The sequence below is a fragment of the Artemia franciscana genome, chromosome 2, assembly GCF_032884065.1.
Source record: "Artemia franciscana chromosome 2, ASM3288406v1, whole genome shotgun sequence".
Classification (NCBI taxonomy): Eukaryota; Metazoa; Arthropoda; class Branchiopoda; order Anostraca; family Artemiidae; genus Artemia; species Artemia franciscana.
The window spans coordinates 44,559,020-44,582,115 of NC_088864.1; the positions used below are offsets into that span (position 1 = coordinate 44,559,020).

The 23,096-nt window shown below is 35.0% G+C and overlaps 1 protein-coding gene across 1 annotated transcript in view; it reads right to left on the reverse strand.

Annotated features, from left to right (window-relative positions):
* Positions 1–23,096, reverse strand: part of LOC136042476 (DNA-directed RNA polymerase III subunit RPC2-like) — an 85,201-nt gene that overhangs the window by 57,049 nt on the left and 5,056 nt on the right. The window contains exons 2-4 of the mRNA XM_065727435.1: positions 19,605–19,916; positions 14,715–14,870; positions 7,232–7,408 (exon numbers count right to left, since the gene is read on the reverse strand). Of these exons, the coding sequence (XP_065583507.1) occupies positions 7,232–7,408; positions 14,715–14,870; positions 19,605–19,916 (645 nt within the window). The remainder of the gene's footprint in view (positions 1–7,231; positions 7,409–14,714; positions 14,871–19,604; positions 19,917–23,096) is intronic.

Sequence of the window (23,096 nt, forward strand, 5' to 3'; positions counted from 1 at the left end):
ACTTGCGAATATACAACATTCTTTGCTGTCCCATTGTCTGTGCATATAAATAGATTGTCAGGTTTACCGACTCTTGAACATGCAACATATAATGGTCCATGGGAAAACAATCCGTATTCAGATCTATACCTCATGATTCTAATGATTGCCCTTGAGCTTTGTTGATGGTGATTGCTAATCGACCATTCCCTGAGTCGCCATCGTCATTTATATATCCCCATGTGCACCCCGGCGTCCCCTTTGTAGTTATGTCCCTGTGTCCCGGTCGTCATTTATATTCCCTGTGTCCCGGTCGTCATTTGTGTCCCGGTGTTCCAGTCTTTGATTTCTCTTTGAGTGTCCCGGGCGTCATTTATATTCCTTGTGTCCCGGTGTCCCGGTCGTCATTTATATCCCCCTGTGCCCCCCGGCGTCCCCATTGTAGTTGTGTCCCGGTCGTCATTTATATTCCCTGTGTCCCGGTCGTCATTTGTATCCCGGTGTCCCGGTCTGTATATACATTCGTTTTTTAGTTTTGTTTTTCTCCTTTATTTTTTTCCTTTTTTCTTTTTTTCTTTTTTAGTTTATTTAGATTTTTTAGTTTTTTTATTAGTTTTTAGTTTTTTGTAGTTTTTACCATTTTTTTAGTTTTTTTAGTTTTTTTTTACTTATGTCCTGGTCGTCATTTATACTCCCTGTGTCCCGGTCGTCATTTGTGTCTCGGTGCTTTGTTGATTGCTAATTTATATTATATTTATATTTATATTTTTTATATTTATTAATATTTTTTAGTTTTCTTTTTCTCTTATTTTTCAGTTTTTTCCTTTTTTTTAGTTTTTTCTTTTTTAGTTTTTAGTTTTTTTTTGTTTTTTACCTTTTTTTAGTTTTTTTAGTTTTTTTAGTTTTTTAGCTTTTTTATTAGTTTTTAGTTTTTTTTTAGTTTTTGCCTTTTTTTAGTTTTTTCAGTTTTTTTTAGTTTTTAGTTTTTTACCTTTTTTTAGTTTTTTTTAGTTTTTTAGCTTTTTTAGTTTTTTTCTTTTTAGTTTTTTTTTGTAGTTTTTACCTTTTTTAGTTTTTTTTCTTCTTTTGTATTAGTGTGAAATAATTCAGACGTCATATGCGGACAAACACGACGTCACTCGACAGACAGACAGACAGACATAACCCACAAACAACTTATTTTTATATATATTTATTCATATTTTTTTAGTTTTTTTTTTCTCTTTTATTTTTCAGTTTTTTCCTTTTTTTTAGTTTTTTTCTTTTTTAGTTTTTAGTTTTTTTTAGTTTTTTACCTTTTTTTAGTTTTTTTTAGTTTTTTTAGTTTTTTAGCTTTTTTAGTTTTTTTATTAGTTTTTATTTTTTTTGTAGTTTTTGCCTTTTTTTTATTTTTTTCAGTTTTTTTTTAGTTATTAGATTTTTACTTTTTTTTAGTTTTTTTTAGTTTTTTTTTCTTTTTAGTTTTTTTTGTAGTTTTTACCTTTTTTAGTTTTTTTCTTCTTTTGTATTAGTGTGAAATAATTCAGACGTCATATGCGGACAAACATGACGTCACCTGATCCACAGATCCACAGACAACTTATTTTTATATATATAGATACACAGATGGTTCTTTCAAGTTGAATGAAGGAAGTGGATGTTCAATTGCCATTCCTTGCCGTAAACAAGTAATATGCATAAGAACAGAAAGTAAAAGTTCAACCCAAGCCGAATATGAAGGAATATTGATAGCATTATAGGTAATTTTAAGCCTGAAATGGGGATCTCAAGATTCGGTATTTATTTGTATTGACTGTTTGAGCTGCTTGGACTCTATAGTAAGCTTTAGAATGACGACCGGGACACAGGGAAACAACAACAACGGGGACGCCGGGGGGCACAGGGGGATATATAAATGACGACAGGGACACAGGGAATGTTCAATTAACAATCATCATCAACAAAGCTCAAGGGCAATCATTAGAATAATGAGGTATAGATCTGAATACAGATTGTTTTTCACATGGACAATTATATGTTGCATGTTCAAGAGTCCCGCGCGAGAGTCAAAAGATATCAAAACTGAAAATGATAGCGATGATGATTGGGTTTGGGATTTTGACTTGGATAAGGTCATCAATGCCTACCAGATTTAAGTTAAAAAAAAAAAAGGTTCGACGATATGTACTTCATAGTGACGCTGAAAAATAAAGAAGAAAAAGAAAACTGAAAAAAGAAAAAAGGTAAAAAACTAAAAAAAACTAAAAAGAAAAAACACTCAAAGAGAAATTACAGACCGGGACACAAATGACGACCGAGACAGAGGGAATATAAATGACGACCGGGAACTTCAAAGAGAAATTACAGACTGGGACACCCGGACACAAATCACGACCGGGACACAGGGACACAGCTACAACGGGGACGCCGGGATATATAAATGACGACCGTGACACAGGGATTGCTCGAATAGAAATTACAGACCGGGACACCGGGACACAAATGACGACCGGGACACAGGGAATATAAATGACGACCGGGACACTCAAAGAGAAATTACAAACTGGGACACCGGGACACAGGGAATATAAATGACGACCGGGACACAGGGACACATCATTAGAATAATGAGGTATAGATCTGAATACGGATTGTTTTTCCCATGGACAATTATATGTTGCATGGTCAAGAGTCAGTAAACCTGACAATCTATTTATATGCACCGACAATGGGACAGCGAAGAATGTTGTATGTTCGCATATTCTACGTAGTTAAAAACATATATTTATATCTATCTCTATTCACAGGTGGGACACATGGACACAACTACAATGGCACGTAACTAATATGGCGCGTAACGACTTACGCGCGCGGGGGGGCTTGGGGGGCGCGAAGCGCCACCCCAACAGCTTGTATATATATAAAAATAAGTTGTCTGTCTGTCGAGTAACGTCATTATATAACGTCTGAATTATTTCATCATATACCAATTCAAAAACGAATGTATTCAAGCCGAAGTAGCTGAGTTGGTAAAGCGTTATGTTCCAGGTTCCAGGTCCGAGAGGTTCCAGGCTCGAACCTTGGCTTTAGCATTAATACAAAAGAAGAAAAAAACTAAAAAAAGTAAAAACTACAAAAAAAACTAAAAAGAAAATACTAAAAAACTGAAAAAGCTAAAAAACTAAAAAAAGGTAAAAAACTAAAAACTAAAAAAGAAAAAAAACTAAAAAAAAACTTAAAAAAAAGGTAAAAACTACAAAAAAAAACAAAAAAGAAAAAAAAAACTAGTAAAAAAAAACTAAAAACTGAAAAAGAAAAAAAACTAAAAAAAGGAAAAAAACTGAAAAATAAAGGAGAAAAAAAAAACTAAAAACCGAGACACAGGGAATATAAATGACAACCGGGACACTCAAAGAGAAATGACAGACTGGGACACTGGGACACAAATAACGACCGGGAGATATTATTTTTCATAAAAATATGTATCAAAATATTTTCATATTGGAAAATGCTATATCGAAATACTAGCTTCTTACATAATTTCAGTTCCAATAAATTCACAAAAAAAAAAAAAAATGTTTCTGTTTCTGATGCTTTTTCAAATTTTGACGTATTTCCAAGTATTCTCACTGCAATATCTTAAAGTATCTGTTGTGGTTTTAAGTACACCTGAAAAGTATTAAGACAAAAAAAAAATGAACAATAAATCAAATAAGAAGCTTAAGTAAAAAATGATAAATTAATTTTAAATTGAAAATGATAGATAAATTTCCTTTTAAATTTAAAAGGAAAACACACGAATTCGTTCAATCATTCTGGTTTTTTCTTATGCAATCAAAGTTTGTGTACCTTTTCAGGGTACATTTTTTATATTTCTCATTTTTTATTCGTAATAAAAATGTTTTTAATTTGATCAGGACAACAATTTTCTCATACTGTCTTTATTCTAAATTTAGAATAAAAATATTACGAAAATCTAAATAAAATAATCTAAATAAATAAAAAACAATAAAAAATGTAAATCGAGTACATTAATTACATTAATCCAGCCAATGTATTAAACTGAATGCATCATTTGAATACTTCAATCATTCATTACTAATGTGGATTGGAATTCGCTGATGGATGAATCCAATCAACTCATTATTCTAAATACATGAGGTAAAAATGCACACTAATTTCAATTAGATGCAACCAGTACATTAATCCAGCCAATGCATTAAACTGAACGCATCATTTGAATACATCAATCATTCATTACTAATGTGGATTGGAATTGTGCTCATGCATTAATACAACCAGTACATCAGTCTGAATACAAAAACTTAAATACACAAACATTTGAATTAGACACAATCAACACATCAGTCCAACCAATCCATTGAACTAAGAATAGGTACACTAATTTAAATGCATGCCCATTTGAACTAATGTAAATTGAAATTCGCATGCATCAATCATTGATCTGATTTAATTTTAATGCAAAAATTATTAGATGGAATAGTAACCCCGCTCTTTTGGTATCTACTTAAGTGCTTGAGCATGTAATACATTGCTAGGTATGTTTTAGAATAGGACAACTAGGCATTAAAAAAAGAAAAAGAACTCCATATTAACTATGAAAAAAGGAATACGTCCTTTTTTGGTATTTGCCCAGTCTTAGTCAATATCTATGTGACTGCATAAAGTGAATAGTCAAGGGCTTCGACGCTAAAACCTCAGATAACCCAACGAATAGACCTAGTCAGGTTCTCTTCATATACACTCAGCTCAAAATACTATATTACTGAACATTAACGAGACTAGTAATTTAAGCCTCCCTATATTCGTGGAGTACCTTACAATTCATCCCTGGCACGCTAGCAGTGCCCTAATCTTTATGATCACATCAGTGGAGTCGACCAACAGAAAACATGGATGGAAGACTTCAAAGCAAATGACTCTATTTTAAGGGGTCTCTCTTGCATCATTTATAAATGCTATTGAGCTGAATTATTAATATATGGACTGTAAGCTGGATTACTGGTAATTTAATATATTGAGCGTAAAAGGCACTTGACATTAAGATGAACAATAAAAATGAGAAAATTATGAACCACAAGGAATCTAGTTCATCTTTGGTTGCTTAAGGTGAACTAACTGATATTTGGAGTCTAGTTAATATTAGCTATTTGGTTCTATGGAATGAATAGCGGAAAACCTCAAACGGAGAATGAAGAAGCCAATACAGAATTCAGTCTTATCGCGTGGAACCACAGCCAAATTCACGTAATGGGGGTAAATAAAACGCGATCTGAATTAAAAGACGTCAAATAAACAACTGCTAAGTTATAGGTGTTTAAGTTGTTTACTTTTTACTTCTTAAGGGGGCTGAGAGGAGGAGTACGCAAGTGGGAATTTTAAATCTTCGATCAAGGACTGTTGGCCATGGATATTTTAATTTTACCCTTATTATGCTTCCCTACCCTTTCCATTCCAGAAGACAAAAGAAAAGAAAAGCATTATGGGTTTTAAAGGACAACGAAAATACCAGATGCGACAAAACGGATATTTCGCGAACACAACTGCTTCCCTTCTTCAGCAATATTGGAAAGTGTCCAAAAATCCTGTTCTCATTTTCTGAGGGAAATACGAACGATTTAGACCAGGAAAATAAACATAAAAAGGTAAAAATAAACAACGTGCAGATCAAGATGATACAAAACCCAAATTCGGAGAAATAAAGAGCAAACAACGTGGAAGAAAATAGTAGGTAAAATAAAAATAAACGAAATAAAAACAATAAACCCGAATAAAAAAAAGGTAAGAAACTCAAACAAAATCTAAAGACCAACAATGTTCTCATTTTCATTGTCGCTAGACAAGTGACAAGGATTATTTCAAGTGAAATAAAATAACAGAGAGAACTACGTCACATTTATCTAATTTTAAATAAAGCTTGTTTAGCATAAAAAGTTTTTAATCTGAGGAGTCGGGAATTTTGTAAATGTTTCGTGGCATTCCGGAAGGTCCGCCGGTGTCATATGCGGCTATTAAGAGGAACTTATTGGAGGCACTTAGAGAGACCATGCCAAAAAAGAAAGAGAGTAACAGACGTAATAACTGCACACCACTATCATTTTTGCCACAAAAATCTCAACAAATTTTGAATTAAAGACATGGTAAAATCTGTAAACACTAAAATTATAATTCTAAGATCCAAAACCACTTCTTCTTTAATATCTAAAAGGAGCACATACAGCTCCTTAGTTTATATCTTACAAAGAATAAGGACAAGCCACATTATGCCACACCACACTCGCATCTGTCGATGAAAAAGTCAAGCTTTATAAATGGCATAAAGTTTTTTTTCTTTTTATTTTAACATCACACTTGCGTTTCACAAGCAAACATTAAAAAAGGCAAGAATATGATTTGAAAAGCATGTATTGACACTAATTTCTTCTCACTAATACTGCATCATCTTATCTTTTGTCAGATTCCTGTTACAGATGAAGAAAACGGGTGTTCCAACCATCCACCTTTCCTAGATTCAAAAAATTATGCTCAAACTCTTGACTCTGATTGGTAAATCAAAATTTTTATGCTTGAAGGTTGAAAACACTGTTCAATTCGCAAAGTGTGACCAGTGTATATACTTTGCGCTATAGACATACGCAAGTTTGATTTCATCGACAAGTTTGACTATAATTTGACCTCAGCCTTGGTCTTCACTTATGAAATTTGTCCTGTATCTTGATTTTTTTTTAAGTTTATGATTTTCTCCCGAGGCAATCAATAAAGTATCTAAGTACTAACAATATTAAAGTGCTGGTCATTGTTCAATATCGTGCATATTTTGCCAAAATTTTAATGCCGAATTGTCTTACGCAAAGTCAACATAAAAAAACAAACAGTTCTTACAGGTTGGGGGTGAAAATTATTTGTTTCCCATAAAGTTCGTTTTGGAGGTGCTATTGCAATATATGTCAATAAACCTCTCGTGGTTTGAAATATATATTGCGTATATTTGAAGCTGGAAAGACTTTCCAGCTTCAAACTGGAAAGTCAGACCGCCCATAACGCTATAAATGATGTTGCAGTATGAGGGTTTCTCAGTACATGCCACCGGAATACTGTTGCTTGTATTTCAGGATTCCAATACTGTTGCTACATACCACTGGAATGATGTTGCTAGCATGAGTATCTCTCAGTACATGTCCCTGAAATACTGTTGCTACTAGATACGACTGGAAAGATGTTGGTAACATAAGGATTTCTAATGCCTACATACCACTGGAATAGGTGTTCCAAAGAGTTTAATATCCAAGTAATATTTATTTTTCATGCCAGCCACAGTTATTTTCATACGTCGCTCTAAAGTTGACGTTTGGACGTCACATACAATTCCCTTCGGTCCTTTCAGGACAAGCATTCGATTAGCGACTGGTTGCTCATGCATCATTACAGTCTGAAACAGATTTTGAAATGAATAATAGCGTTGATAAATAATAAGACTTGCTTAAGAAAGGAGTTAAAGAACAGGATAGAAACCAAGTAAGTATGAAGAAAAAAGGGTTAAATGAGGAACTAATCAGACCAATCAAATTATTCAATTACACAAGGTTGTCTTCACCCTTAGCATTATTTAAAAAAACATTTTTCACATAATACAAAAAGCGAAGTTGAAAACTTAAAACGCAAACATATTAACTAATATTTTAGGGGGTGGATGTGAAGGAAGATTTGTTTAGTGAGGAAGAATTAGCGACAGTACTAAAAGGATTAAAAAATAATAAGGCCCCAGGTGCTATTAGTATGATTAATGAGTTTCATAAATATGGTGGCTCTGAGGTTAGGAATAAGCTACTGAAGATTATGAACATGATTTTTGAAAAAGGGGAAGTACCCAGTGATTTTAGGAAAACCTTAATTAAACCACTGTATAAGAAAGGTGACAAGAGTGAGTGTCGTAATTATCGAGGCATTAGTCTGGTCTCTGTAGGTAGCAAATTACTGAGTAATATGATACTTTTTATACTAAGACATGCTGTAGACAAAGTTTTAAGGGAAGAACAATGCGGTTTTAGAAAAGGTAGAGGATGTGTCGAGCATGTTTTCACTCTTAGGTTAATAATTGAGAAGTCCCTTCGTTGTCAAACACCTTTGGTCCTCAGTTTTATCAATTATGAGCAAGCTTTCGACTCTGTTGATAGAAGAGCGTTAACAAAGGTCTTATCGTTATATGGTATACCAGAAAAATACATTAAAGTGATTTGTGCTATGTACGAGAATAATACTGCTGCGGTTAAGGTAGGATATAAGGTTGGCAACTGGTTTTGTATTAAATCAGGAGTTAAGCAGGGTTGTGTTCTATCCCCCTTTATATGGATCATTTTGATGGATTTCGTCTTAAGGAGCACAGGAAAGGCAATTGGAGACCATGGAATCAAATGGAGAGGAAGAACGCTCCTGGACTTAGATTATACTGATGATTTAAGCATATTAGATGAAAGTGTGAGCAAAATGAATGAATTTTTGGAGGTTTTGCGAGTTCAGGGTGCTAAAATAGGCTTGAAAATTAATGTTCAGAAGACTAAGTCACCAAGGCTAGGAATAAGTGAAGATGAACAGGTGACATTAGGTAACGAAAAGATTGATCAGGTTGGGAGCTTCAGTTACCTTGGTAGCATTATTAGTAAAGATGGTGGGAGCAGTGAAGATGTTAAAAGTAGAATAGCTAAGGCTCAGGGTGTTTTTTCACAGTTAAAAAAAGTTTGGAAGAATAGAAAGATAAGTCTACAAACCAAGATTAGAATATTGGAAGCTACGGTGATGACAGTGGTCAAATATGGCTCTGAAGCATGGGCACTCCGAAAAGCAGATGAAAATTTACTAGATGTTTTCCAGAGAAATTGCCTACGGATTGTTCTGGGTACCCGGCTGACTGACCGTATTTCAAACAGTAGGTTGTACGAAAAGTGTGGTTCAATCCCGCTTTCTAGGGCTATTGAAAGAAAGGTTGAGATGGCTAGACCCCGTTCTACGGATGAAGGATGACAGATTACCGAAGATTGTCCTTTTTGGCCAACCGTCTGGGGCTACACGGAAAGCAGATCGTCCTTGTCTGGGTTGGGAGGATGTCATAAATAAAGATTTGAAGGAAATGGGAACTTCCTGGGAGGGTGTAAAGAGGGAGGCTTAAAATAGATTAGGTTGGAGGAGGAGCGTGCGTAGCTGTGTTGGCCTCAGGCGGCTTGGTGCTGCAGTGAGTTATTAGTAGTAATAGCAGTAGTAGTAGTAGAAGGGAGCTGCCACCCACCCTCAACCCCTATCTTTTCAAGATAGGACCACATGTAAGTAAAATATTGGCGACCACCAATGAACTGGCTATATCTATTACTTAATATATTTGAGGCGAGTCTTGAGCTCAAATTTGTCTTTAGGAGTGGGGATCACAGGCTTGCACATACTTTTTCTTTTTTTAGACTTCCGTTTAAAAACGATTTAAATAATTGTTTGTTCGTTTTAATTCCACTAGTCGATTAAAATCAATACGGAAAAGAAGAAACTACGAAATATATAAAATACTCAATAAACTACATAAGTCAGTCAAAGAAAAAAAAAGTCTTTCAAAATGAACTAAAAATAAGAGAGAATATGGATTTAAAAGAGAATAAAAACAAATTAGAAAACGATAAAAAAATCAGACATAATAAAATCTATCCTCTAACATTCCATACTCCCCTCTTCTAAAAAAGGGCTAGGTTGGTAAAGCTTGAGTACAGGAGAGTTACGTTGTGCATCCATTCATAGGCAACGCAACAGCGCTGCCTAAGTAAAGAGCAATTTGGGGACGATGAATGTTTTTTTTCCGTTTAGACCAGGGCACTTCGTATAGAAGGAGTTGTCGTAGGAACTTCAAAAAAGAGCTCATTCGATTAGAAATTGAGAGGGCTAGTGCCCTTTTTAATAGTCAAAAGTGATTGGAGGGCAACCAGCCCCCCCCCCCCCCACACACACCAATAATTTCCCCAAACACATCCAACAAAATTTTGAGGTAGCAATTTTGTTCAGCATAGTTAAAAGGTCCATAAATTAGACCATTGACGATGACACTCCCCAGCAGCCCTTAGGGCAAGGGTTGTAGGTTATGCCTTGGGGGCATATAAGGTTTTTATAGAAGGGATGGTCGTATAAGCTTCGAAAGGGGCTAATTGGATTGGTAATCAGAAGTTCTAGTGCTCTTTTTAAGAGTCAAAGAGATCAGAGGGCAGCAACACCACGCCCATCATTTCCCAAACACATCCAATCAAAATTTTGAGATAGCTATTTTGCTCAGCGTAGTTGAAAGGTCGAGTAATTGTGCATTTGAAAATGATTCCCCCCGTGCCCTCAGGGTAAGGGCTGTAAGTTATGCCCAGGAACATATAAGGTTTCAATGGAAAGGATGGCGGTATAAACTTCGGAGGGAGCCGATAGGATTGGAAATCAGAAATTCTAGTACCCTTTTTAAGAGACATAATGATCGGAATGCAGATAGCGCACCCCCCCCCCTCACACACACCCCCTTCGTATTTTCTTGAAATAAATCTGATAGAAATTTTAAGATGCCTATTTGTTGTCATAGAAACTTCGAAAAGGGCTCATTCGATTGAAAGGGCAAATCCCCTCTTTAATTGTCAAGAGTGAATGGAGGGGAACCAGCCTCCCTCCTCGCCCATCATTTCTCCAAACGCTTCCAATCAAAATATAGAGATAGCTATTTTTTACACAGTTTAAAGGTCCGGAAATACGTATTTAAGGATGAGAGCCCCCCCCCCCCCCCCCCGCCAACAGGCCAAGGGTAGTAATTTATGGCCCGAGGGCATATAAGGTTTTATGGCAAGCGTGGTCGTATAGACTTTGAAGGGGGCTCATTGGGTTAGAATTTGGAATCTAAGGGCAACTAGCCCCCCCCCCCCTTTTACCTAGCCCACCCTTTTTTACCAAAATAAATCTGATAAAAAATTTTTTAGATTACTATTTTGTTAAAAATAGCTAAAAGACCAGATAATAAAAGCTCTGATGTCGGCACGACCCCACAGAGTCCCAATTTTCACGGAAAAGGTGGTCGTATAAACTTCGGAGGGGACTAAAATGATTAGAAATTGAAAGTTCTAGTTCCCTATCTAAGGTTCAATAGTGGTCCGATGCCAACAAGCCTCATCCCACCAATCCCAAGGCCATAAGGCTCCAAAAACGCTACCCCACCCCACGTAATATTTCTCCAAATGTATGAGAAGGCATGGGGTTATCAGCCCTACTAATGTTAATTTTTGCTCATTTTGAGTTTGACTCGTCTTTTTACTGTAATTTCTGCTTGTTTTAAGTTTCATTTATTTATTGATAGTGATTTGTGGTAGTTTTACGCTTGTAAGATTATTTGACTTTATTTATACTTCTTGGCTCAATGGAGCTCTTTACTTTTCTTTGAAAAACCTGTTTTGTGGAATTTTTTTTTTTAAATAGCCACTAAAACATTCAATAACAAACCCTCACACGGAAAACATTCTCCACAAAATCTGGTGGAAAACATTCTCCACAAAATCTCCAACAAGATCTGGGCGGGGTACTCCCCGCCCAGATCCGGTCCCCTTCGGGTTGTTTCTGAACCGGGTCCTCTCTTATTCCCCATTCGCTCTTTTATTTTCAGAGATGGAAAAACTTTTTGGCCTCTGCATCACTGAAAAAATTAGCAAAAAATCGACAGTTTCTCTTTTTATTACTTGTGTATAAGATTTTTATTTCAAAAATCACTATAACAAGCCCTAAGGGCCGAATTCAAATTTCGGAATCAAAAATATCATGAAAAAAAAACATAAAAAAACAATCATAAAAAAAAAACTGGCAAAGAATGCGAGAACGAAAAAAGAAAAATCAGAATGAATGATCATTCGTCAGTCAATAATTTAACTAAAGAATGTCAATCAAAAAGTTAAAAAGATAAAAACTGCACAAACTAAACTAAAAAAAAAATAAATTCATATATAAAATATGAAAAGGGACACTAAAAAAAGGGGGGAACAAGCAGATATATACAAAAGCCTGGGCAGCACCACTATCCAATAAAAAGGAAAACTAGAGGAATATTTTGTTTATTTTTTTCAGTAATGAAGGGGACAAAGGTTTTTTCATATCTGGAGGTAAAGCAGGGAATGAGGGACAATATAGAAATGGGTTCAGAAACAGCCCAAGGCAGTCGGAACCTGGACGGGAGTGACGTTTGAGGAAAATACTTTCCGTACGAGGGTTTGTTATTGCATTTTTTGCAAAACGGAGGCAAAGCGTAACCCTCCTACGCTCAAGGGTTTCCAACCTATCTTTTCTTAGAAGCAAAGAGTATGTCACCTTGCCTTCTTTGAAAATTATTCGCAGGGCTCTATTGTATGGATCCTGGCCGAGTGGTTGGCGCGCTGGCGTGGGAATTCTGTGTCCAAGGGGCACGGGTTCAATCCCAGTTGTGACAAGTTATTTAGTTTGGGACGGGAGTCAGTGGCATGACTCTGTAAGCTTAGCCAGAGTCGACCCAGCTCTAAATGGGTACCTGGAGAAATCTGGGGAAGGTAAGCAGGAAGGGTGTGTGAAAGCACAGGATGGTTGGCCCCCAACCTCCCATTGGACTTCCTGGCTGAAGGGCCATGAAACGGAGATCAGCACCGCCGATTTGGACCTTAAGGGTCTAGTGCTGTCTTACTTACTTACCTTTTTTGTATGGATTCATTTTTTCTGACTCTTCACAAGAGTAAACATTAGAGAAAACGCATTAAGCTTGGTACAAGGCTGGGTGTACCGTAAGATTGAAAAAAAATGTACAAGAAGTTTTCAAGTGATATATCTAACGAGAATAAGGGGAAAGTAAGGAAAATAGAGAAAACATTAAAGTGGGAATTAAGAAGTAGTAATTCAGTGAAGATTTGAGTTGGAGGTCATGGATAAAATTGCAGAACATCTGGAAGACGCAGCGCGAAAATATAATAGCAAGATATTGTGATGACATGCTTAAAAAAAATTTGGAGGAAGTACTCAGCCTGGGCTTATCTCTATAAGGGGAGTGTTAAGGAGAGATGGCTAAAGCGTTTTGAGAATTTGTTTTAAACCATGTCAAGTTGAAGGAAATGATATAGAAAAGACTAAAAACATTTCCGACAATTTGAAAGTGAAGGAAGACTTGAGTTCACAAGGAAGAGTCAGAGACAGTGCTAAAAGCAGTGGGAACAATAAGCCATCAGGTGCCGATAGCGTGGTAAACAATTTTTTAAATAAGGTCATTGCAAAAATAGATATAAGTAGCAGAAGATTAGAAATATGGAGAGGATACACCGACCAAATTTTCACTCTTAGATTATAATTGAAAAGCATCTGCATTATCAGACCTCTTTAGTCCTCAGTTATATAGATAATGAATAGGAGGTTGGTTCAATATATAGTAAAGCTTTAGTGAAGGTCCTATCCTTGTATGGTCTAAAACGTAAGTAGACAAAAGTGATTAGTCCTATTGGTACTGCAGTTAAGGTAGTAAGTGACTTTAGTAGTAATTAAGGTGTTGAATCAAGAGTTATGTAAGGTTGAGTCCCATTTCCGTTTATATCAATTTTTTTTATAGAATTTGTCTTAAGGAACATGGCGAATACTATGGAGACATGGAATAAAATGGGAAGATAAAGCTCTCTTAGAATTAGACAATGCAGATGATTTGAAAGCCATAGATAAAAATAAAAATGCAGCCGAAAGTATAGAATTTTCGTAGGTTTTGAGAACTCCAGGTACAAGAGTAGATTTGAAAATTAATTATCAGAAAACTAAGCTACCTAAGATAGAAATAAATGAAGGTGACCACGTGATGTTAGGTTACGAGAAAATCAGTCAAATAGACGGTTTCACTTACTTGGGTGGTATTATTAGTACAGATGGTTGATGCAGTGTAGATGTAAAAAGTAGAAATGTAAGGCACAGAGTATTTTTTAGAGATTGAAAGAAGTTTAAAAGAATAGGAGGACAAGTCCGTAACCAAGATTAGAATATAGGAAGCCGAGACAATAACAGTGGTCAAGTGTGTCTCTAAAACGCAGGCACTTTGATAGGGAGAGGATGATTTAGTAAATATTTTCTTTTGAGAAATTCTCTTTTGGTATTTGACAGTGAGCAACTAATTGAATTCAAGCCAGATTAACTCTGTACCTGTTCGGAATAAATAACGAGTGAAATACTAGACTGAATTCTTTTCTCTGTTTATCGTTTTGTTTATTTATAATACTCTGAACTTTGTGTTTTTATACTTTTACGGGTAATAAAGTTCATTCATTCGTTCGTTAATTATCTAGGGATTGTTTTAGGTACACATTTGAACGACTGTATATCAAACAATAATATTACGAAAAACTTGATTTGATCCTATTTTCTAGGGGCCAATCTGAAAGGAAGGCTAAGATGGCTAGACTGGTTTTGGGCATCCATCTGCGAACAAACAAAATTTGGGGACGACAAAACAAGGTCATCCCCGAATGGGGTGGGCAGAGATGGCAAGAAAGAATTTAAAGGAAATTGCAACTTCACAAGAGGGTCTAAAGAGTGAAGCTTTGAACGGATTGAGGGACGAGGATCATGTGCAGCTGTGCTGGCCTCAGTTGGCTAGATGCTGGAGTTACTTGTCAGTAGGAGTAGCAGTAATTGTTTTGAAATATACATTGATCTTAACAACACAAATATGAAAAGAGTACGACTGTATTCAATACTACCTTCTCACTTCCATTGACTATGAAATATCCACCAGGATCATAATAGCATTCACCTTTTTGTGCTAGCTCAGAAAAGGTCTTCTGGTGAAGGTTACATCGCTCACTTCGCAACATGATTGGCAATTGACCAATAGCAACACCGCTTCTAAATACTTTCTGTAATAAGAGGAAAACTATAAATAGCCCGACTTACAGGAATAAATATACATGCGGAAAGAGACAAAATTTGCAAAACTAGATGAGAAAATCTGAATTATAGCAAAACGAAGGAGAATACTACTGCAGAATCCTCTACTTCATAACTACTGTAGTAAATCCATAGGCACATCCAGAAATCCGAGAAGAACAGGCAGATAATCCAAATCACAGACTGGTGAATCAGTAGGTGGAGGAGGGGGGTGTATAAAATTTTAGCGTCATCTTCTTTTACTTCAATTTGTCAGAATAAGCTGCAAAAAGCCTTGTACCAAATTAAGAGACTACAGATCATGCGAAAAACATCAAAATAGGTTGTTTTTTTTTAACAAACGCAAAAAAAACTAAAAAGATATAGCCCTTTATTTTTCTATTAAGCAACAAAATCCTACATTGGTTGTGTTTTCAGTAAAGCAGTAACAAGCATGAACAAAGTTCCAAAGCTGCGAATAGCAAAATTCGAATGAATTCCAAAAGCTACCGACAGCTTAGCAGCACAACTTGTGTTTTGATAGCCTTTCTTTGACCAAAAATTATTCTTATATATAAAAATGGTGTTTTCAGACAAAATATGCCAACAAATCTGAAAATGCCAAGTAGCATTGCTACTTTGATCCCCCAATTTTTCCATGACGGAGCAGTAGCTTAGCATATTCCGAGAAAAATAAAGAAATATTGTCATCCGTCAATATTTTTTGTATTTTAGAAACAACAAATTTAAATTTTACTCTTACCTCCACAAGAAAAGTGTTTTTTTATTATTAATATTTGCTCGTTTTATTATTTGGAAAATACAAAACAAACCTGGCGCTTAGGTAAGAATACAAAAAAAAGGTGTACCAGGGATTTACTAAAATTTTGCATTTAAAATACGCTTTACTTTTGACTTCATTGAAACTTTTCGATGAATATATTTTGAGTTGACCCTTACACAATAATTATGCAAGGCTAATGCACAAAAATCCCAAGGTATTAGCTCCATATTATCAGCAAAATCTCTCTGAGACGCAAAAAAACGCAGGGAATCAGACTATATTATATATTACATTGATCATATCTAACGATTAAACGAATACTCTTTCTTCTTTTTTTGCATTATATTCAACTGAATTAATCTGTTAGCTATTAGTCAACTATATAACTCTAACATAAAATCCTTTAATGCTTCATTATTTTTGTAACAGCTCACGGTTAAATTTAAATTGTTTTGGATGATTACAACCAATTATTTACTGAGGAAAAATGTATTATACTTCAATTCGTGTCCCTAAAATAAGATTTTGTTTGTTATCTATTGATAGGTACAGTAAAGTTCTAGCTTATGGGCTCCTTAGAAGAAAACATCTTAATAAAATGAAAATGGAACCACTAAATTCCTTATTTTATACTTTTGGGTATCGTGTTCACGTTTCTGACAATAATCCCCCCCCCCTCTGTACGTTCCATAATATTATATTTCTTCGTTGTTTTTCATCTCGTAATATGTCACCTAATGGATAGCTCCAGTCTTGGCTCGATGAAATCCACTTTCGCCTGTGATTTCAATTGAATTATTGGACAGAATATCCCTTAGCTTATCCCAACTTAAAATGTGAATAGCAATGGAAGAAAACATGACCATCTGATTAATAGGAACGTGCTATATACTATAAAGTAAGGATTTCCCTGTTTTCGTGCTTTCTTTTAGTTTTGTATTATCCTAGGGCTATATATTGGACCATCCGGAATGAGGGTGGGATGCATTGTGAGATACACAAATATGATATTCGAAAAGAGCATAAGCCAATGAATCTAATGGCACTACTCTAATTTTATTAAGGTGTTTTCTACTGAGGAGCTCATAATCTAGAATGTCACCAATATGTACCGACACCCACACCTTTGATTTCATACTTTCGCTCCGAAAAAAAAAAGAAAAGTAATGATCAACAAAATCAATCCATAGATCACTTGCATACTAAGCAAGCTCGCGAACATAAACTGGAATGTCAGGTAGTGCTGCCTCAACTGGCACTTTATTCAAGTTCCTTTTAGGGCACTAAATTTTGTTAGAGCACATTTTTAAGACACTTATTTTCTGGAATTTCATTTTATACAGTCGTCAATTTTAGCAATTCCACCAAATAACACATTTCCTAAGAGTATCTAAAGCTTTCATTCATGAAATACCCCCAAACGTGGTGCTTTTTGCCAGGACAAGGCTAGTAAACATGCTATTGTCAGTGCATTTTCCAGATTAGCATTAATTGAGAATTTTTTTTCGTATAGTTTCTTTGAGATCGTGCTTTGAAAATTTCAACTACCATGAAGCATGGTTTACTCTTAACTAGATGGCAACTAAGCATTGGCACTGTTTCTGTTTCTATTTTATCAAGTCTGTTCCTGTTTTTCAAAAAAAAAAAAAAAAAAAAAAAAAAAAAAAAAAAAAAAAAAAAAAAAAAAAAAAAAAAAAAAAAAAAAAAAAAAACAGAAACAGGATATCTGTTTTTGTTGGAACTGTTTCTGTTCTGTATTTTGTTAACCTGTTTTTTTTCATTTCTGTTTTTTTTTTGTCCACCTGTTTTCTGGTTGTTTTTTTTTTTTTTCGTTTAACAAAGTGCTTACGTTTACGCTACTCTCAAAATTTGCTACCTTGGGGGATTGAAAGGTCTTCATGCTTTGACTACCTCCTTCACCATTGTGCAACCAATGCTCTCAAGTTCTGGGGAGAAACTGATGTAGAACAAGTTGTTGAATGTGAACCTGATGACAATGATGATGAACTGGAAGAAGGCGCAAGTAGAGAGCAAGAGATTGATGCAGACAAAGATGATCTACCCCATGTCATAGATGAGGATATTGCTAATACCGCATCTGATATGGATGACCCTGACTAGTTGGATCAAGAAAGTGCATGTGATGAGTTTGCTGAAACTACATCTGACTCTGGAGGTAGCACTAGAGACATAGTTTTTATTTTATTTTATTTAGCTAGCTCTTGTAATTAATGCTTCTTCAGCCAAGAAGCTCTAGTCTAACTACAAGACATCCTAAGGGGATTGAGAACCTGTAGCTCAATATTAACTTTAAAGCTGGTCCAAAACAGAGCTAGAAGCTTGCAGTACTGTTACCTTAGATCTTAGAACAAAATAAGTACGGTTGGGCAGTTTGCAAATAAGTGTAAAGGGCTTTATAGTACAAGTCAGCAGAAAAGGTGGCTCTGGTAATTTATCAGTGTTGGTATTCAGTGCATTTTAAACACCATGGATGGATCAGTAGCTCTAACCCAATAAAGAGGGAATCCTAGCCTATAGTAAACGAAGATTAAAAAAAAAAAAAAAATTCAGAAAAACCATTCTATACAAAAAATTATTTGATGCTGATTCAGAAATGTTAATTATTACCTCCATTAGACTTCAATGTCAATCTTAGCACAAAAACAAATTTCCTTTATTTTCAAGAAAAAAAGCCCGAACCTTCTCTGGCACTGAATCGAAATAAAAAGTACACCATTGAAATTGGCATGGTCAAAAACCCCTAACCAGAGGTATACAGTCCCCACCCCAAAAACCAAGGCAATTCATATTTTAGCATGGATAGTGCGAGCAATCCAATGTGCAAGAACAACTGATCAAATACTCCAAAAAAGAATGTTTCTAAGTGACAAGTTCAATGTTTTAACTTCAGTTTGTTTTCCATTTGATTCAAAGCTGTTGTGCTTTTGTATATGAAAGAAAAATTTGTTCTTTTATTTCATACTCTGTTGTGCAACATCTTTAGGTGGCAAGAACAAAATTGTGCTATGCCCAGGTCCTCTAGTAGGCTTTAGAATCACCTGTCCAGTTGGGGTCATATTGTATGTACATGTAGTTGATTAAAAACAAGATGGATTAGCGGATTTGGGACAGTTTCAAGGTGGTTTCTTTATGCAAGCTTGTGAATTAAAGCATATAACTCGCCCAGTATAGACGACATGGTGCATCATCTTAAAAAAGAAGAAGATAAACAAAAAAACAGCTGCTCTGTTTTTTTCACAACAAAAAGACAGAACAGAAAGTAGAAACAGGTCACCTGTTTTTGACAGACCTGTTTCTTTTGTGTTTTATTTTTCATCTATTTTTCTGAAAAACAGACAGTGCCAATACTTAATTTCAGCTACTGCTACAACAGTCATAGAAAACTGGGTTTTTGTTATATGTGATTTCAATCGCATACCTTTTATGTTTCCTAACCTTCTCTAGTCTGAAAATGCCACCAAAAAGTCCCATTTTCGGAACCATATGGCATTCTCCTCTGGTTATATAAGACAAATTTATTAACCACACAGGTAAGAGCATTAGCTTTTAAATGAATCATTAAAGTCTTGCCAAGTCCCTCCAGCAGCTGGTCAGCACTGGTGGAAAAAAGACACCACTACTGCAAAAGAAAATAATAAGAAGAAAGAAAAGCCATATTCTTTGTTTTTTATAATGGGGGGGGGGGTGGTCTGTAAATCATTGGTTGATGTTTTTGGACAATGGAGATTTTAATATTTTACTGTTTATTTCAGTTTGATGAGTTTGAAAGTTTGAAAATTTGTTTTCATAATTACAAAATATTACTCACTTGAATCCAAAGCAATAGATTCATGTAAATTAAGAAACTTTGAATAATCTATTCAAAGTTAATAATATATAAAGTTAAAAATTTGAATAATCTATCAAAAACAATACTTGCCTGGAAAGTATTCCCTTGTCCCTTAGTGTATTCAATGTCAACAACAATGTCTCCTGCATATGTAAGGCCTCTTAATCTTGCTTGTTGAGGGTACATTTCAACTGATACTCCAATGTCATCATCAAGCTGTGGATTCAAAACCCGAACGTCCACAAATTTGAGATACCAATTTGCGTTGCTTTGAGAATAGACAGTGGAATTGGCAGCCACAATATTTTTCATTTCTTCGTTAACAAACTGATTAAAGGAAGATATATGGTGTCCAATTATTCCCTTTGTCTCAACAAAGGCATTCACTAGCTTCCATTTATCCTAAAAAAGAAAATATGGCTACATTGCTTAGACAACATGAAGCAGTTACCTTTGGTCATTTTTGCTGACAAAGGTATTGTAAAAGCAACACTTTTCTTATCAATCATTTAATCTTTTAAATGGTATGAACGTTTTAGTTCGTTAAAACAAAATGATGACAGATCCCTTAAGGACAGTTTTGAAAAAGACTATTTCTACTTGAAACAGACTTTATTCTTTATTTTATAACCCAACAGTTTTTTTAATATACCATGCAAAGAAACTAATACTGTGTAACTATGACTAAAAACATAAGACATATATGAATATTGGCTGTTATACCTGAAAATGCAAAATATACAAGCTAAGGCAACAGCAGCCTAATTTGGCTCCTTACAAAATCACCTTATCAATCATCAAGTGATTACCATACAAACTATGCACTAATAAGTGTGAAACTTTGCAATTGTGTTAAACTATCACTTATAATTGCAGTATAACTACTTCAACAAAGACAAATTTTCCTCTTTTAATATGTATTGGAACTGAATAGATGTTTGAGTAATCAGCACAAACGCCACAAACATATTATCCTTACACCTGAAGGTAAAGATGATGTGTGATTCTTTCTCACAAGCAACTCTCTGCAGCAGACGAGAAATCCCTAAATAATGAGGTCTTGAATCATACTAGGTCCTGGCCTGTAAAAATAAATGATCTTCAATATCAAGACCTTAGCTGTAGGTACCTGCCTACCACATTTAAAGTGAATCTAGATACTTAAGGTATATGTTCCCTCTGAAATATGCAACTTAATGACAATCCTGCAGCTGTACCTTGCACACAAATAACGATTTACTTTCATCATTGAATTTACTAGTCTTAGATCTAACCAGTAACCAAGAGAGAATTGTGGTAGTATTTAGACTTTTTCTTGGGGAAGACTTTAATCTTCCTTAAGAAATTGTCCTTTTTTCAACAATTTTCGAAGTATTTTCAGTCTAAAGAATCATATCCACCTAATTTCAAAAATGTAATTCAGCAGATGGATGAAGTTGAATACCAGAAATGAAATGATATCTCAATCGTTGATTTTCATTGACATTTGAAAACCATAGGAGAGCAGAAAAACACCATACTAAAATCATGCATAGAACATAAGCCTTAAGCATATGATTTATAGTAGACCACCAACACAGGGCATTCAAATCATCCTAAAGCAATGAAATCTCATGGTCATTTGTAACCAGCTTGTATACCTTCAGGTCATTTAAAAATACTTTTATAGTTGAAACTTTCACAACATGTAAAAATCATTGACAAAAAAAGAAGAGTACTGCCCCAAGACAACAGCCTTGCAGAACTCCACTTTTCACCAGCATAGGGGATGACAAGGCATCTCCTATTGCAACTTCTTTTGTTCTATTTGTAAGCTAATATGTCAACCAAGCTTTAGTCTATAGGCAGATAACATATAAATGACAATTCTTGATCAGAAGTTGGGTGGAACTTTTGTCAAATGCTAGGGAAAAATCAATAAGTACAATCACATTAAACTCCATTATCTGCCATTGACTAAAAAATACTAACCACTTTCGAAATTTGCATATTGCATGAATGTCATTTGCTGAACCTATGTTGAGCTGTGTGTCATAAATCTTATTCTTCAAAATGGGCCAGGGTTTTGCTTGCCAGAACTTTCTCCATTATGCAGGAAGAAATGAATGTGTTTGAAATTGGTCTATGTTTCTTAAAATTATACTTTGAACCATTACTGAACAATGGTCTAATGAATATCTGGGCAAGAGCCCTCAACTCATTCAAGGCAGGTATTGATAAAGATGGAAAGGAAGCTGAACCTAATTTGAACTGGGGTGCCATGCAAATATGATGAAGCCACCCAAAAAGCAACTTGTCTATAAGAAGTTTTATCTTGCTGGGAAGCAGAATAGGATAATGACACAACAACTCTTTAACTAAAATGATAGGAATCTTATCTTCACCTGATTTTGCTAGCCATATCCAAAAATTGAGTCACTCCTGGTGCTAAAACAGAGAATGCCAACACTTCTTTGCTGTTTCCTTTGGAACAGTCTCATATAGCATCTATTCAGAAACCCTCACCTCACTTAAGACAGGTATTAAGAAGGGTAGGGAAGAAGCTGGGTGGAGGTTAAACTAGGATGTTATCTGAATATGTTGAAACCATACCACTGGTGAAATATCTATTGATGGTCTCTGATGCTTTAAATTGCTAGTAAGCATAATTTAAGGTATATATGTATTGTGTTTTTTTCTCCTTTAGTCACTCAGTGCTCAAAAGAAATATTTTTCTTTTTTGGTAAAGCTCTAGTTCATGGACTTCTTGTTATCTTGGAAAGTAGCTGAATTAGGTGAATGAAACTACCAGGAATGGATCCAAAGCCTAGAATATACCCTGAGAAGGGGTTATTAAGTTAGCATCTCTACCCTTCCCTTATTTCAGGGGCTTAAAAGATTACATAGATGACACGTTTTGTACTTGTCATGTATTTCCTAACATTTGAGCAAGATTTTAAGCCATATTGGCTTTTTTTCTGAATTTAGGAAGCATATTTCAGATCTTTAAAACCTCATAATGAGGGTTGAGCCAAGGTATAATGCTCAAAATAGTTTCCTTGGGCCTCATTAGAGCTTTAGATCTTTTCCTCAAGGCTTCACTTTTATAACATAAATATTGCAAAAGATCATCAAAGGTCAGTAGCCTTATGGTGGGGAAGGGGTGAAGGTAGGTACTTTAAAATATCTTCCCAGGGGATCATTGAGGGTCTAGATTCCTTCCTGAGAGCCTTATTCAACTTCCACAATTACTATCCGAGATAGAACATACATGTGAAATGAAGAATTCAATGACTACTAGGCTAGTTTTCTACTATTATTGTGTTCCCATCCCACAGCTAGTTTTCATGCAGGATTACCAAAAATACCAATATAGCTTAAATCTAACTCTAATCATTAGTATTGTATTTTCAAAACCTAGTAATGGAAAAGTAGATTCAAATCAAAATTAAAAATTAAGAGATTGTTCCCAAAATTGGGTCTCTCTTCTGTAAAATCTTTGAAAATATTCAGAAATAGAGGGATTTATTCAGTGGTAACTGTCTCCAGAAGGAAAAAATGCTTGTCAAATAAAAGAAGTACCATTAATTTCTTTATGTTATT